A 16,418-nucleotide genomic window follows, 5' to 3' on the forward strand; every position below is an offset into this window, starting at 1 on the left:
TTCACTTTTTTAGAAATTAAACCCCTTAAGATTCAAAGGTAGGGCCTCCCTGGTGGTGCAGGGGTTAAAGACAGCACTATTAAGCTATCGCCAGCCACTGCAGCACAAGTTCGATTCCCAGCCGGCCAGGGAGCTACCCACATGGCACAGTAGACCTCTCCTGTCTCACCCGCTGCGCCCCTCAGCAGTGTGTTTCAGTTGATCTGACTGTTCTGCTCCCCACTCTCTCTGGTGAATCCTCTCACCCACCACACCCCCCCCGCCCCGCCACACCTCTGGACTATACCCCAGCTCTTGTATGCATAAATAAATCTTAAAAAAAAAAACTTTAAAAAAAACATTCAAAGGCAGTTTCATCCACAGGTATTCAGGAAAGACAAATTAAAGGTGTTACAATTTCAAATTAATGTGTGTTGGAACATCAGAATGAAAAGACCCTGGGGTGAGCACAGGACTTTTGTGTTTCAGATCAACTATCTCTACAAGATTAGCATTTGGAAAAATTTGTCAAATTATAATAAAGCAAATACAAGAATTATTGAATAAATGGTATTAAGACAACTGGTTATCCATTTAGAAGAAAAAAAAAGTTGGGTCCCTATGTAATAGCAAAAATAAATTCCAAGTACAGGCAGACTTCCCCAGCAAACCAGAAAGTGTTTTTCTTCCCAAGAGGCCCATCAATGATCCCTATACTTCAGAGGGTCACAGATGCACCCTCTCCAACAAAGTCTGGATCTGTTCTGGAAATGGCCACTGAAAGATCTGTTCCTTCCTTAGGTGCTCTGCCTCAGCCCTACAGACAGTGGTTGCACCTTACAGCTTCTATTCCTGTATTCTTCAGGGTTTTCTTTTTCTCTTAAGTAATCTGGTTTAGTTAATTCTTTGTATTCACGAAATATTAACTAAATAACTTCCAGCTGGATAAAGGTAGAAAATATAAGACAAAAGATCTTAAAAGTGTTAAAAATGAGGGTTGGTTTGCTTGTTTGTTTGAATAAACATGGAGTTAGGAGGTTCTTCCTAATAAGCATGGCAAGAAATCTAGAAACCAAGAATTTTTAAAAAGGTCAGAGCAACATAAAAATTAAAGCATTCTGGACAAAAAAGAAAAAACATACAATCACTATCAAGGAAGTACAAATTAAAAAGCCATCATGTCACCATCTCACTTAAAGCCCCTCAGTGGCTTCCCCTACAGCTCTAAGACAAAAGACCACTCAAGACTTGTTCATAGCTATTTCACACCCTCTCATTCTCTCTACTCCCCCACACTAACCAACTTCCCTTGGCTCACACATCCTGCTTCTTCCCAAAAGGGGACTCCCGATCATCCCTTATATATCAGCTCCAGGACCACTTCCTCAGAAACCTTTCATGGCCTCCCTGATGTGTCAAACTTCTCAAATATAAGCATTCAAGAGTACTGCACAGGTACTTAGGTACTCTCATAGTACTTAAGCCAAAAAAATGTTTGAGTGATCCTTAACACCTTTCTCTCTCTTGCATCCCTTATCTAATCCAAATGCTGTTGGCCATACCTTGAAAAAATAACCTCCATCATTACACCCTGATTCAATCCTCATCATTTTTTCCCTGGATTAATGCCTCTCTTGCCACCCTTTGCTCTATTACCAATGTATCAGTTGTACTGATTTTTTTTTAAACATGTCAGATCACATCACCACTCTGCTCAAAACCTCAAAATTTCCCTCAGGGAAAACCAATCTCTATTATCCTTCTAGGACCCCACAAGTTCTGCCATTGCCTCTCACCTCATATCCTATTATTCTCCTTTCTCTTCCTCTCTACCCAACCTCCCTCCCATTATTTCATTCCAGTCACACTGATCTCCATGCCATTCCTCAAACATGCCAGATATGCCCCTTCCTCTAAGGCATGTGAAAAATTGATCCCTATCTCTCCTTCATGTCTGCTCAAAAGTCATCTTCTCAATAAGTTTACTCTGACCAACCTATTTAACCAACCCATCCCCCTTTACCCTGGCTCTATTTTTTCTTTTTTTCCATAGCACTTATCACCGAACAATACATATCACTTGCTTATGTTGTTTAGTTACAACTAATCTGTTTTTCCCACACTAGGGCAGGGCTATTTGTCATCTGTGCTACCCACTGATTACTCCAAATATCTAGAATTGTGCCTGACAAGTAGTAGACATTCATATTTGTTTAATAGTTTTATACTTGTCTATGGAATTATCTAATTAATGGCCATCTGATTCACTACTGAGAAACACGGTTTGAGTCAGTTTTGTTGGTCATTGTATTTCCTAGACCCTAGCAGTGGGCTTTGCATAAAAAAAGCATGGAGACATTTAAATGAAAAATATAACTTGTTAATCTATTAGAAAACACAAGAATCTTATCTAACAAGACATTATCCAGATCTTATAAGACTGAAGGGGAAATCCACCCTCTCATATACTGTTGGTAGGTACATAAATTGATACTTTTTGAGAGTAATCTAGCAACAGTTATTAAAATTTAAGCTACTCAGAGCTCATAACCTTCTGTTCAACAGTCTCAGAAAAACAAGAGTGGGGCCTCCCTGGTGGTGCAACGGGTTAAGCATCAGCATTATGAAGCAATCGAGTTTGATCCCCAGCCAGGAAAGTGACCCACATGCCGCAGCAGACCTCTCTTGTCTTGCTCACTGCTCCCCTTGGCAGTGTATTTCAGTAGATCCACCTGTTCTACTCCCCACTCTGTCTCTGGTGAATCCTCTCACCGCCTATCCCTCTGGCCTGCACCCCAGCTCCTGTATGCATAAATAAATAAATCTTTAAAAAAAAAAAAAGGCAAGAGTATCTGAAAAATATGTATAAGCACTGCTTATAAAATGAAAAAACTAGGCCTACCTGGTGACCTAGGGGTTAAGTCTCAGTGCTACAACCAGGAGGGCCAAGGCAAGGGCCTGGGTTCAATCCCTGGCAGAGAGCTAACAACCCACCTGGCGCAGCAGACCTCGCCTGTTTCACCCACTGCTTCCCTTTGTGGTCTATTCCAGTGGATCTGCCTGTTCTGCTCCCCACTCTGTCCCTGGTGAATCCTCTCAACCCCAGTTCTTCTACGCAAAAATAAAATCTTTAAAAAAAAAAAAGCTAAAAAACCTGAAAACAGTCTACTTCTCTATCAATAAAACAGACAAATAAATCAGGCATAGTGGGCCTCCCTGGTGGCGCAAGGGTTAGTTAAGCACCACACTATGAAGCAATCCGTAGCCTCTGCAGCACGAGTTCGATCCCCGGCCGGCCAGGGAGCAACCCACATGGCGATACAGACCTCTCCTGCCTCACCCACTGCTCCCCTCAGCAGTGTGGTACAGTCAGTCTGTCAATTCTGTTCCCCACTCTGTCTCTAGTGAATCCTCTCACGCCCCCCCCCCGCATCTGTACCCCAGCTCTTGTATGCGATAAATAAATCGTTTTAAAAAATCATACACAGTACATGAATGTGATGGAATACTTTAACAAGAATGAGGCAGATCTGTAACACTGAAATGGAAAGCAGTCTATGATCTAGTATATAGACTACAGGGTCCTGGCATCAGATCACCTGGGTTTGAATTGTGGCTCCCCCACTAACTATCTACAACTCTCGGCACTTTTTTCTCTATGCTTCAGTTTCCTCATCAATAAAATAGGGATAATAGTACTATAGTACCTACCTCAATGATATGAAGATTGCCTGAGATAGTACATGTAGAGTTTTTAGTATGTTACAAGGCCATGTAATCACTTACAAGGATATATAATAAAAATTTATTATATATTTATTATATAATAATAAACATCACAGCTAAACATTTGTTAAGTAAAATAGACAAGTGCTGACCCTATGTATGTTTAAAGCATGTCCCATTCAGGGGTAAAAGGTAGCAAGTTATTTAACTATAGAAAAAAATCAAGAAGACAGAAAACTTATTAGTGGTTAACTGCAGGAGACAGAAGACATTTCTTTTTTTTTTTTTAAGATTTATATATTTATGCATACAAGAACTGGGGTGTAGGTCAGAGGTGTGGGTCGGCGAGAGGATTCATCAGAGACAAAGTGGGGAGCAGAAGAGGCAGATGTACTGAAATACACTGATGAGGGAAGCAGTGAGCATGACAGAAGAGGTCTGCTGCACCATGTGGGTTGGCTACCTGACCAGGGATCGAACTCATGTTTCAGTGGCTGCTGATAGCGTGTCTTTACCCCCTGCGCCACCAAGGAGGCCCGAGACATATTTCTTAATATACATACTTTCTTAATGGAGGGATTTTAGAAGAGAGTGTTTTTAAATAAAAAAGTAATGGTGTAGGGCCCCCCCTGTGGCACAGCGGTTGAGCGCTGGGTTGCGAAGCTGCCCGCAGCCTCTGCAGCGCCAGTTCGATCCCCGGCTGCTCCCAGGCCACGGGAGGAGGGTCCCACATGGTGCACCTCTCCTGCCACCAGCTGCTCCCCTCAGCAGTGTACTTCGGTCCTTCTGCCTGCTCTGCTCCCCGCTCTGGCTCTGGTGAATTCTCTCACCCTCCCGCGCTTCTGACTGTACCCAGTGCTTGTATAAATAAATAAATAAATAAATAAATAAATCTTTAAAAAAAAAAGTAATGGTGTAAAATCAGAGCAAATGTTTCAAAAATATAACTTAGATGTAAAAAAAATTTAAAATCAAATGCTTTTAAATGATATTGTCTTTGAATTCTCAAGGGAAAATGAAATCAGCTGAACTCTTTGGCTGTTAAGATTTCTTGAAGATTAACTTCTCAAAAAAAATTACCAAATGAGTAAAAGAATAAGCAGAAAATAATACATTTCAATTAATATACAAATCTAATCTTTTCTTACTCTATATATCTACCTGATAAACAAAGGTATGTCAAAAAAGAAAAAACAATGTCAACACAAAACACAATTGCTTCTAAGAATGTGTCAAAAGAAAGATTAAGTAAGAAATGAAGCAGTTATCTTTTACTGTCAATTTGACACAAAGAATTCTGCATTTTTTTAAATCAGCAGGGGTAGGAAACTTGAGTATGTTTAAAGTTAAAGCGTTAAGAAGTGGTTTATTCAAGGGATCAGGAAAAAGAATAACTATAAGAAAGAAAAAAATCAAAATCAACAAACAACTATAAACCAGAGACACACTATGGGGGGGGGGGCAGAGAAAGGAGGGATTGGGGTCAAAAAAGGGGGTTGCAATTGTATGGGGAATATAAAAATAAAATTAAAAAAAAAGAAGTGGTCTATTCAAATTCAGCCAAAGAGAAAAAGTAAAATCCCCAAAATGAACTTCTACAGACACTGACACAAAGCACTCAAATATCCCAAATACTCTGTTTCTAAACAGTAGCTGTAGTTTCTTATTTACTATACTAATTGTAAGTAAATAGTGTCATTTATATAAACCAAATCTCATCCTAGAGTCACAGAATTTGCAAAATAGGGAATAAATTTCTACCAAGACTAGCAAAAATACAGTCCTAAATCGAATTTTTCCTAGGCTCTTTTCAGTGCTTAGTCACTTCTGCCTATTTACAAGGAAAACCATTTCACATCTCAAAGGAGGCAGGGAATTTTTATTCCAGACTGTCATGTCACCTGAGCTGCCTTAGACATTTGTTTCCATGCAACTCAAGAGAAGGAAGCAGCCAGCTAAGCATACTACCCCCTCCAGAACACAACCAGAAGCCAGTAGAGTACTCTGTATTCTGCCACTGTCTGCACTTACAAAGAGCTCTGGGTTTGTAGAAAAGCAGTTTTGTTCCCTAATACCAAATGCAAAAGGTGAGAATTAAAATGTAGCCTGAACTATCCCTGTCTCCTCTCTGATAACCACCAGAAGTGCCTCCCTTCTCTTCTACTTGAATAGAAACAGCCAGCAGATTCTTCTGGAATTCCAGGTGTCTGCAGCAGACTGGACATGTTGGGGGGAAAGGATGTCCTGAACAAACTCCACAAATATGGTTTATGGACTCACCCCCACTTCAGACCAAAGATACCTAAGACACCAAGAACTACAAATCCCATAATGTCATCATCACTGAAGGGAGGACTGCTGGGACCTGAGCGTGCAGTTAAGCAGCCAGGTTTGGTATAAAACCAGACACGTGGGCCACGAGGGTCTCTTGGGTTTTTTGCCAGCTCTCAGCGTGCCACTGGGGTTCCAGCTCAGCAGAACTGGTAGGATGCATTCACGAATTTATCTCCCTCTCTTTCCCGAGTTATTCATTTCTTCAATTCCCTTTCTTTTGTAAGTAAACCCTTTAATAACCTTTTTGTATGTGCCTGCAATTAAGTATTATTATAAGTCCCTTTTAAGCCCGCAGGTGAGGACCTACAGTCAGGTAACCCATTTCATATCGGGTTTGCCCTGTAACAGACATCTCTCCTGAGGTAACTAACAAAACCTGAAACTAAAGACTACCAAGCGTTGAAGGAATACTTCCAAGAAAGTAGCTAGCCTTAAAACCTTAAAATCTGATAACATTGTTTCAGCCAGAGGCAAGAACAAAGTGCAAGGTTTTCCACGAAAGGTTATTTAAGAGACAACCCTAGGCAGAGGCAAGTTTTTAAGTACCTACTATGTGTCCAGCATGATATCCAAACATTCTACTCACTCTTAAAAATGCAAAGCACTGTTTACAGAAAAACACCTGTAAGTACTTTCTCAACTAGATTCAGTAGCACCCTGCCAAAAACGAATCACATTTTTTTCAAACATTACTCCAGGTAGTAAAGTCTGGCCCGATGTGATCAAATCATCATCTGAAGCAGAGTTTAGTACATTTCCCAGAGGTATTAATGAAGGATTCTGACAACCAACTTGGATTATTTAGGGCTGATTTTCCTTCTAAAAATAAAAGTGTGATGAAAGTCACCATTTCCTCGACTTCAACAGACACCTCTCTCCTCGTTATTCCCAAATACCCCATAATAATAATAACTTTACGCACGTTTGCATCTTTATGAATAAAATATAAAGGCATTAATGAACTTCTTCTTGAGCGCGAAGACTGCAACCCGAAGAGGTTAAGGAATTGGCCTAGAGCTTGCCAGTAAAGGATCCAGGTCCTTTAGACTCCCAGGCCCCAGAACTTAAAATTAAACCACCCAGCTTCAAGGGACGCCACTAAATCCAGCTAATGTTCCCAATTAGTTTTCTATCACAAAACCTCTGCAGCTTGGCTCCGAACGGGGGTGGGGGCACCCACCAACACCTAAGGCAATTCCTTTTTAACGAATACAGCGCACGTTCCCGATTGCCACCCACCCCACGGGCAGAACCCACGTGCGGGTCCCGGCGCTGCCTAAGCAGCTCGCTCTCCGCGCCCCCCGGCCTCCGCCAGGTCCCCGAGTCGCCCCACGCCCTTCCCTCCGCCTCCCGCCCGCGCCGCCCACCCCCTCCCCAGCGGCGGCCGCCCGGCCCCAGCCCCCCGGGCCCCCGCGCCGCCCTCGCGCGCCGCCCGCTCCGGAGCCCGCACGCTCCCACCTCGGCCCCGCGGGGTTCCCCCCCGGCGCGCGCGAGCCCTTCCCGCCGCCCGGAGGAGCCCCGGCGAGCCAGCCCCGCGCAGGCCGCGCCCGCCGCGCCTGCCATGGTGGGCGCTCACCGTCAGGCTGAGGAGCCGGGCCCGGCTGCGCCATGGCCAGGTGGCCGGCCTCGGGAGCGGGGATGGGCGGGGAAGCGGCGTCCAGCGCTGCCGCGGGCTCAGCTGGCGGGAGAGGCGTCGACCGAGCCGCCGCCGCCTGCGCCCAGGGAGGAACCGCTAAGGCTGGAGCCGCCGGTGCCGCCACAGCCCCGGGCAGAGACGGACCCGAGCGCCGACCTCCGCCTCCTCATCCTGACAGCGGGAAATAAGCAGTGCGCATGCGCGGGGGGATGGGGCGGCACGTGACGTCGCCCCAGGGAGGGGCGGGGCTTCTCCTGAGGCGGGGGAGGGGCGGGGAGGGGGCGAGGGCGGGAGGCCAGGCTGGAGGCGCTGGGTCCGCCGCGGGACGCGGAGGGAGGCTGCAGGGAGGAGGGAGGGAGCGGTGGGATGCGCGGGGTGGGGCGGAGGGGGGGCACGTGGGCGGCGAGGGAGACTCGGCCTCTTGGAGGGCGCCTCCCAGTCGCCCGCTTTGGCAGAGAAGGACAGGAAAATAGATAAAGAGAGACCAGGGAGGAGGCCGGCTGGTGGAGTGAGTGTGAGTCTACTCTGCCTCTCGCCTCACTGTGTGACCTTGGGCGAGTCATTTCACTTCTTTAAGCTTCTTGGCCTCCATCCGTATGATGACTGAGAAATTTTTTAATAAAGTAAAGTATGAAGCACTGTTTGAGACTTAACTTTCCATTAAGCGTCTATGTGCAACGTGGCTTCAGTGGCAGGGGCTGGGATAGACGCTGGGGAAAGAGCCCAGCCACTCTCCCTGCACTCCTAGGAGAGGAGAGACAGGCGCCTACAGCGCTGCCTTTACACCTAGGGAAGAGAGCAGGCTCCAGGCCAGTACTTTAAAGCCTCCCTCTAAGGCACCCTCTGATCACACTCTTTCCACACAATGCGGAATCTACAAGGTCCAAGGGACATGCCCATCTGGCACCCGTGCTCCTCCAGAATCAAGTTCTGGGGACCTGTGAACCCAGAATTCCCTCCCAAATGCCTGGATGCTGTAGCTTCTCCCCCCAGGTCCATTTTCACTATGGCAAAATCTTGAGCAACTTTAAAAGTAGCTGAGGGGCCACTGTGTTTTGGGGGAGGTGGCACAGTACTTGGACATCTGAGCTTCTGGACATCAGACCCCCCCTAACGCAGAACAGAGATGGGAATAGAGGGCAGATGTGCCATGAGCTAAAAGCCCATCAGGTCTGGAGCTCCTCTACCTCATTCAAGTGCATACATCTGAGTACAGGAATTCTAAATTTGAACCTGGTCTTTCACCTCCTTAAAAATATGTATTTGTGAAGGTAAAAAGAGTACATTGAGATTAACAATTATTTGGAGTAATTTGTAATTTTAAATTAATTTAGGTAAACATGTGGCATCTATTATACCTTTGTCTCACAATCCTGCTCACATTAGGAAGGGCTTCAACAGAGACTTCAGTGTTTTGAGCAGGTAACATCCTTGGATGGGTGGTATGTTGGGGAGAGAGCAAGCAGTACTATTTCCTCCACCCCAGCCCCACCCCCAGTTCCCTCAGAGATGACTTTCCTGGGTGAGCAAATTTGCACTTGGCAATGAGAACCTTTGTCCCACATAGGGTAGCCCAGTGTATCTTCTACCTTATTGTGATGACTAACACAAGGCAGAGGTCACAAAGATAGCAGATATTGATGCCTTTTACTATAGGGGCTCGTTTCAGTGAAGAAGAGGCCCATTTATTGCCTCTTCTGGGATTCCAAGCCAGGCCCTTAAGATCAATGTCATTTGGAAGTGGTTAGACTGGTGGTTTAGACACCTAGATCTCCCTCTGCTAAGGAGGTGGTCTAAAAAGCAATTTTGAAATCAATCAAGAGTTATGTACATTTTCATATTTTTAAGTAAACCCTAACACACAGCAAGTTCACCCCTAGGTATATATTCCTAAGAAAATTGGCATGTGCTCAAAGCTTTTATTAAGTGCAAAAGATGTGATTCTTGTGTTCTGAAGGAAATTGAGAAATAAGATTTAAACATATGAAATAATTGTCAATTACATTGCACATGTACCCCAGGGGACACATACAAAAATATTCAAGGTGGTAGAGTTCCTCATCCATTAAATAAATGACCCAAATGTTCATCAACAGGATAAGGAAATAAATTCTAAAATGATCATACAACTTTACCACATTGAAAATGACCAAACTTGAATCCATTTAATTCTCAATCTGGGAAGCACAAACTTTAATGTAGTCTAGGTGAGAAATATTGGGGTTATTTGCCAATTAGGGGTTTTAATTAAGTAAATTCGATGCAGCTGCCAGAAAACTTTTTTTTTTTTTTTTTTTTTTTTGTGCTTCATTAGTATCAGAGTGTAGATTATAGAAGGTGATGCCTGTCCTGCACTTTGCCCTGATTGGGTCACAGCAGCGGTGCTGATAGTGTTTGTTCTGGGGCACCATTACTTAAAGGGCACACTGACTGGCTGAGGTGGGTGGAGCCACAGGGAATGTGGAAACTGAAATGATGTGTGCAAAGTACTTGGAGGTATCAGAGGAAGGTACTTCCGCATTGAGTTGAGCATGGGGGTGGGGGAAGATGTGTTGGGCTATGAAGACTATCATCAGACCCTGGAGGATAGTGGATACAATTATGTTGTAGGGCCAGAGATTGCATTTAGTTCAACCTAAAGGAGAACTTTTTCTCAGTTGGAGCTCACCAGACACAAGGCTACCTTTCAGAGAGTGAGTTGCCTGTCTCTGCAAGTGTACAAGTAGAACTGACTGGCAGTTGGTCAGAGGTTCTGTGAAAGAAATTCCTAATGGCACTGTCCCATTTACACTAGATAATTCCCCAAGGTTAAAAATGTCAAGTTTCTTTACTTTGGACAAAAGTATATCACGTTAATTATCTCATATTGATTAGGAGTTCTTATTCCAGTTCTATATTAGCTCTTCATTAATAATATGAAATGGGATCCATTATTACTAAATGAAGTTTGCTAGGTAGATAAGTAACTTTATATCTGGTGTGGTCTCCCCTCTCAGGATTCCTCTTTTAATGGCGACCACACCGTGACATAATTGCCTGGAAATAAAAATGGCTGACATTTACTGGTGTATACCATGTGCTCGGTACTGGGCAAAGTACTTTATCCTTGCAATGACTCATTTAATCCTCTTAAGAACCTTACAGTGGGAAGGTAGGGAGTAGGAGTAAGGGGGGTCTGTTGTTAACCCCATTTTATAGATAATGAGACCAAAAAGGTTAAATAATTCTTCCAAGGTCACAGAGTTAATAAGTAAGTAAAGCTGGAAATTAGACCCAGGCTATCTGGGTCCACTGACTGTATGTGTAACTCCATTGCTATGCTGCCAACTAAATTCATGTCTTTCTCCCATTGGGGAACAATAACAACTCCCAGAAAATGGGAAGAGTCATTTATTTCTAACATATATCAATTGCCTGACATAAGAAACGCTCAGTAAATACTTACTGGTTGAATGAGTGAATGAATGGATAAATAAATAATATTAGAAGTAGATGGAACAGAGCTTCCCTGGTGGCACAGCAAGCTGAGCACAGCGCTGTGAAGCTGCCCACAGCCTCTGTGGCACTGGTTCGATTCCAGCCCCTGGGGAGATTCCCACCTCTCCTGCCTCGCCCGCTGCTCCCCTCAGCAGTGTATTTCGGTCCTTCTGACTGTTCTGCTCCCTGCTCTGTCTCTGGTAGATTCTCTCACCCTCCCGCGCCTCTGGCCTGTACCCCAGTGCTTGTATAAATAAATAAATCTTCAAAAAAAAAAAAGTAGATGGAACAAATAATAAGGAATCCTTGCTAGTGACATGTATGTGCAATCTGCAGATGAAATCTTTGTGATTCAACTTGATTTGGTCATCATTAATCTATTTCTCAACTCTCATTGGATTATAGAACATAAGTTTAACCATTAACATTAATAATAATACTTAACCACTTAACTACATGGTGAGTACTACATGTTAGAGATCTTACCTCAGTCCTCATAACAGCCCTTTGAAGTAGGTTCTATTCATTATTTAGAAAGGTTAATCGACCAGCCCAAGTTACATAGTAAATGGAAGAAGGAGATTTCAACTCCAAATTTCTCTGACTCCAAAGCATATACTTTTTTGCTATCAGTGCTGGCTACCCATATCTATCAGAAACCAACGAATACCCTGTAACTCCTATACCATTGCCAATGAAATTCATTTTCAGAATTTTCAATCATATCTCCAAAAGCTATCCTCCCTTATATTTTTGTGCATCTTTTTCAAAAATTTCCAGTCCTAATTCTAAATTAAAAAGATAAAGCAAAAATACCCCCCAAACCTCTCCTCTCCTACACACACACAATCCCACACTTTTCCCCAGAACTATTATTATCAGCTTTATATGAATCCTTTCAGATATTTTTCTATGCATCTATGAACATGTAGGGTAGGGTCATGTGTCTCTGTTTTATGTTCCTTACATAGATAAGATCAAATTGTTCATATTACTTTTTAACTTTTCCTGCGATTAAACATATTCATGTATCTATTTAACTGAGGTAACTATGGTTTATGACATTATATAAGTTTCTAAATATATTATTCTAAGTGTGGTTTTTTTCCTTTAAAAATACAGACCAGTACATATAACTCTATTCAATCTTTTTGACTGCCACATAGTTTTCATTTTAGTAAATGGTTAAGTTACAATTTTTCTCTATTTACAATGCAGCAAGGAACATGCATGTATATTTTGACACTTATATGAGAGGTTTTCCAGGATATATACCTATACACTTGGAATTACTAAAATCAAAGATCATAAACACCGTTTCATTATCATCACAGACAAATTACTATCATGGGACCTCCCTGGTGGTGCAGGGTTTAAGCACTGCACTATGAAGCAATCCATAGCCTCTGCAGCACGAGTTCGATCCCTGGCTGACCAGGGAGCAACCCACATGGCACAGCAAACCTCTCCTGTCTCACCCGCTGCTCCCCTAAGCAGTGTTTTTCAATCTGCCTGTTCTGCTCCCCACCCTGTCTCTGGTGAATCCACTTACCCCCTGCATCTCTGGTCTGTACCCCAGCTCTTGTATGCATAAATAAATAAATCTTTAAAATAAAAAAAAATTACAAGCTTTTTAAAAAATTACTATAAAAAGTATCATAATGTATATTCCACTCAACATGTGTGAACATCTTTGCACATACCATTGCTAGCTTTTATCAATCTTCTTTCGCCTACCAATTTGATGGGCAAGAGGTTATATATTAATGACATTTTAGTAAGCATTTTCCTGAATATCAATGAGGTTAGGAATCATTTTACATTTTATTAGCTGTTTGCATTTCATCTACCACAGATTTTATTTATCTTTGGATATTTGTCACTGGTTGTTGTGTTTTATTATTGACTTAAAAGAGTTCTTAACATCTTGTAGATATTAATCTTTTATATGTAAAATATGAGGTATTTTCTTCCATTTTGTTATTTGTCTTTTAGTATTAATAATACTAGTAGTGTCATTTATTTACAGAATTTTAAGGTTTTTTGTTTTTTTAATTAATTTTTTTCAAGATTTATTTATTGTGCATACAAGAACTGGTGTGTAAGCCAGAGGTGCAGGGGGTGAGAGGATACACGAGAGTGGAGAGCAGAACAGACAGATCTACTGAAATACACTGCTGAGGGGAGCAGCAGGCGAGGCAGAAAAGGTCTGCTGCACCATGTGGGTTTCTCCCTGGCTGGCAGGTTTTCAAGCTCATGCTGCAGTGGTTGGCAATAGCTTGATAGAGCTGTTTTTAACCCCTGCACCACCAGGGAGGCCCCAGAATTTTAAGTTTTTAATTGTCAATTTATCTATCTTTCTATAGCTTTTTTCCCCTCTCTCCAAGAAGGTCTTTCAACGCTAAATCCATAAATGGGCAATGATTCTGTGAACATTTTCCCAGTATGCGTATATCTTTGGTTTTTCATGTTTTCCTTTTTAATCTATTAGGAATGACTTTTTACATGGTGTTAGGTAGGGGAACTAACTTTATTTTCAGGTAGACAAGTAATTGTGCCCAAATCATTATTCCCCAATAATTTGAAATGCTATCTTTATTATTGATAATTCCTATAAATATATTAACTAGAATTATTTCAGTTGCAAGGAAAAAAAAAACTCTCAAACCATTTAAGGAAAGAAGGAAAATTTTCTCATGTAACTTTCCAAAGGGAGAGGCTTTGAAAAAATTAACTAGAACAATGGAGGATGGGAGTGGAGCTATCTGAGTGGGACAATGGAGGCAGCAATTAGAAGCTATGGAAAAGAATAGTCATGCAAAAAAAAAGATAAACTTTAAAAAGTATCAAGAATATTAAAAGGTTTAGTATGTCCAAGAGACAAAAAAAAAAAGGGGGTCTCCCTGGTAGTACAAGGGGTTAAGACGCAACCTATGAAGTTATCTGCAGCCACTGCAGCATGAGTTCGATCCTGGCCAGGAGCTACCCACATGGTACAGCAGACCTCTCCTGACTCACCCGCTGCTCCCTCAGCAGTGTATTTTGGTCAATCTGCCTGTTCTGCTCCCCACTCTGTCTCTGGTGAATCTCTCACCCCCGCACCTCTGGCCTGTACCCCAGTTCTTATATGCATAAATAAATAAATCTTTTAAAAAATTATAATAACCAGGGACCAGAGTAGAGGAAAGCCAGAGTGGTAAGTGGGAAAGGAGAGGGAGGCCAGAGTCAGTCCTAAGACATTGATGCCACAACATGAACTAAATTATATTCTGTCTTTAAAAACAAAATTCAACTAAGTAAATCTTCAGTATTTCATCAGCTTTATTCAATGATTCATGAATTGAGTAGCATCCCATCTAGTAAACAGAAAGGAACTCTGAGGACCTGTGTAAAATGAGAGATTTTTATATGCAGAAGGAGTGGAAATAAGGAAGTTACATTAGGTCAAAGAGCAGTCTGATTATAAAGTCACTTTCTTGAAGGGGATGGCAGGGGGTTTTTCAGGAAGATTACCTAACTATTGCTGGTGAGGTGATTCCTGATTTACTGGTTTAAGATTCAACTTCTTAAATGTAATTTAATCTGTAATCAAATTAAGTATTGGCAAGATATAAAAGAAATCCAAACTGGGAAAGAAGGAAAACTATCACTATTTGCAGATGGCATGAATATATATGTAATATATATATGATGATAGTATTCCATATATATTGTTTTGTTTTTATATTGTTTTGAAAGATGAACTCTTGTTATTCTGGATGGAAATGGAGGGGATAATGCTAAGCAAGATAAGTCAGAAGGAGAAAAACAAATACCAGATGGTGTCACTTATTTGTAGAGTATAGAGAAATAAGACAAAGGATCAGACAGAACCAAACCAATAACAAATCCTAGCAGTCTGACCATAGAATTGAGGATACCACAATGGGAGGAGGAGAGGAAGGGTAGCAAACAGGATGGTGGAGGGTACACCATGGACTATAATGGAGGACTATGGGTGCCTTGGTTGTGGGTGTGGTTTGGTAACATACATCTGATGAAGTGTGATTCTATATCTCTGATAATATACAGTATCGTAAACCAATATTCCCTGAAGAAAAAAAAAATATTGATATAAGAACAACAAAAATAAAGTCTTGGTTTGGTGACATAAGGCTTAGTACAAGAGACTTAATTTTGGGTCTGCTGTCGTATTTTTTTTTTTAAGATTTATTTATTTATGCATACAAGAGCTAGGGTGTAGGCCAGAGGTGTGGAGGGTGAGAGAATTCACCAGAGACAAAGTGGGGAGAAGAACAGGCAGATCCACTAAAATACACTGCTGAGGGAAGCAGCGGGTGAGACAGGAGAGGTCTGCTGTGCCATGTGGGTCAATTCCCCAGCCACAGATCCAGCTGGTGCTGCAGTAGCTGCAAATTGCTTCATAATGCTGAGACTTAGTCCCTTGTGCCACTGGGGAGGCCCATTGTCATCTTAATATCTATTTTATTCCATCTATTATGGGAGGCCATCAGAAAGTTTTAAATGGAAGTGCTACATGGTTCAATTTACACTTTTAAAGGGATAACCTTGTTTACTATATGAAAAATAAATTATAGGAGGGAGGAAGGGTAATGATGGAAGTGGGGAAGAGTTAAGAGGTGCTGCCATAGTCAGTGATGGTAGTTTCATCCAGCATGATACCAGGGAAGATATAGAAAATGGACAGATGTTGGATATGACTTATGAGATAAGGATTTGCTGAGGAGGAAAGAGCTCTGTTTTTGTCAAGAACACCTATTGAGTATCTAACTGGAAATGTCAAATAGATAGTCAGGCATACAAATTTGGAGCTCAGGCAGGGGGATATGGTTAAGAAGTCAACAGTTCAGATGGTATTCATAATCAACAGCCAGAATATACAAAGAGCCCTGTAAAAATCTAAAGAGACAAAACTGAAAACTTATAGAAAAGTGGGCAAAGGACTTGAAGAGATTCATTTTTAAAAGACATTAAAAGTTCATTTTAAACATATAAAAGACCCAAATTCACTCAAAACACAATGCAATTGAAACATTGAGATACTGTTTCTTATCCATTGAGTGACAAGTTCAAAAGGTTGACAACCTCCTGTACTAGTGAAGCTGTAAGGAAAACAGGCACTCATTTATTTACATTGCCGCTGGAAACACACTTCAAATAAAAACAAGCCCTAAGAGTGAAGGTTTTCAAGTGACAGCCAGACAGATCTAATAGTGACAATTGTCTGAGTTGGGTTTTTGGGGGA

General features: G+C 42.0%; 1 protein-coding gene across 1 annotated transcript in view; it reads right to left on the reverse strand.

Annotated features, from left to right (window-relative positions):
• RABEP1 (rabaptin, RAB GTPase binding effector protein 1) overlaps window positions 1-7,863 on the reverse strand; it is an 89,474-nt gene extending 81,611 nt beyond the window's left edge. The window contains exon 1 of the mRNA XM_037493436.2: window positions 7,616-7,863. Within this exon, the coding sequence (XP_037349333.1) occupies window positions 7,616-7,649 (34 nt within the window). The 5' untranslated portion in view covers window positions 7,650-7,863. The remainder of the gene's footprint in view (window positions 1-7,615) is intronic.
• Between the last annotated feature and the right edge of the window lie 8,555 nt (window positions 7,864-16,418).

The sequence above is a fragment of the Talpa occidentalis genome, unplaced genomic scaffold, assembly GCF_014898055.3.
Source record: "Talpa occidentalis isolate TD23 unplaced genomic scaffold, MPIMG_talOcc4v2.1 talOcc4.7, whole genome shotgun sequence".
Classification (NCBI taxonomy): Eukaryota; Metazoa; Chordata; class Mammalia; order Eulipotyphla; family Talpidae; genus Talpa; species Talpa occidentalis.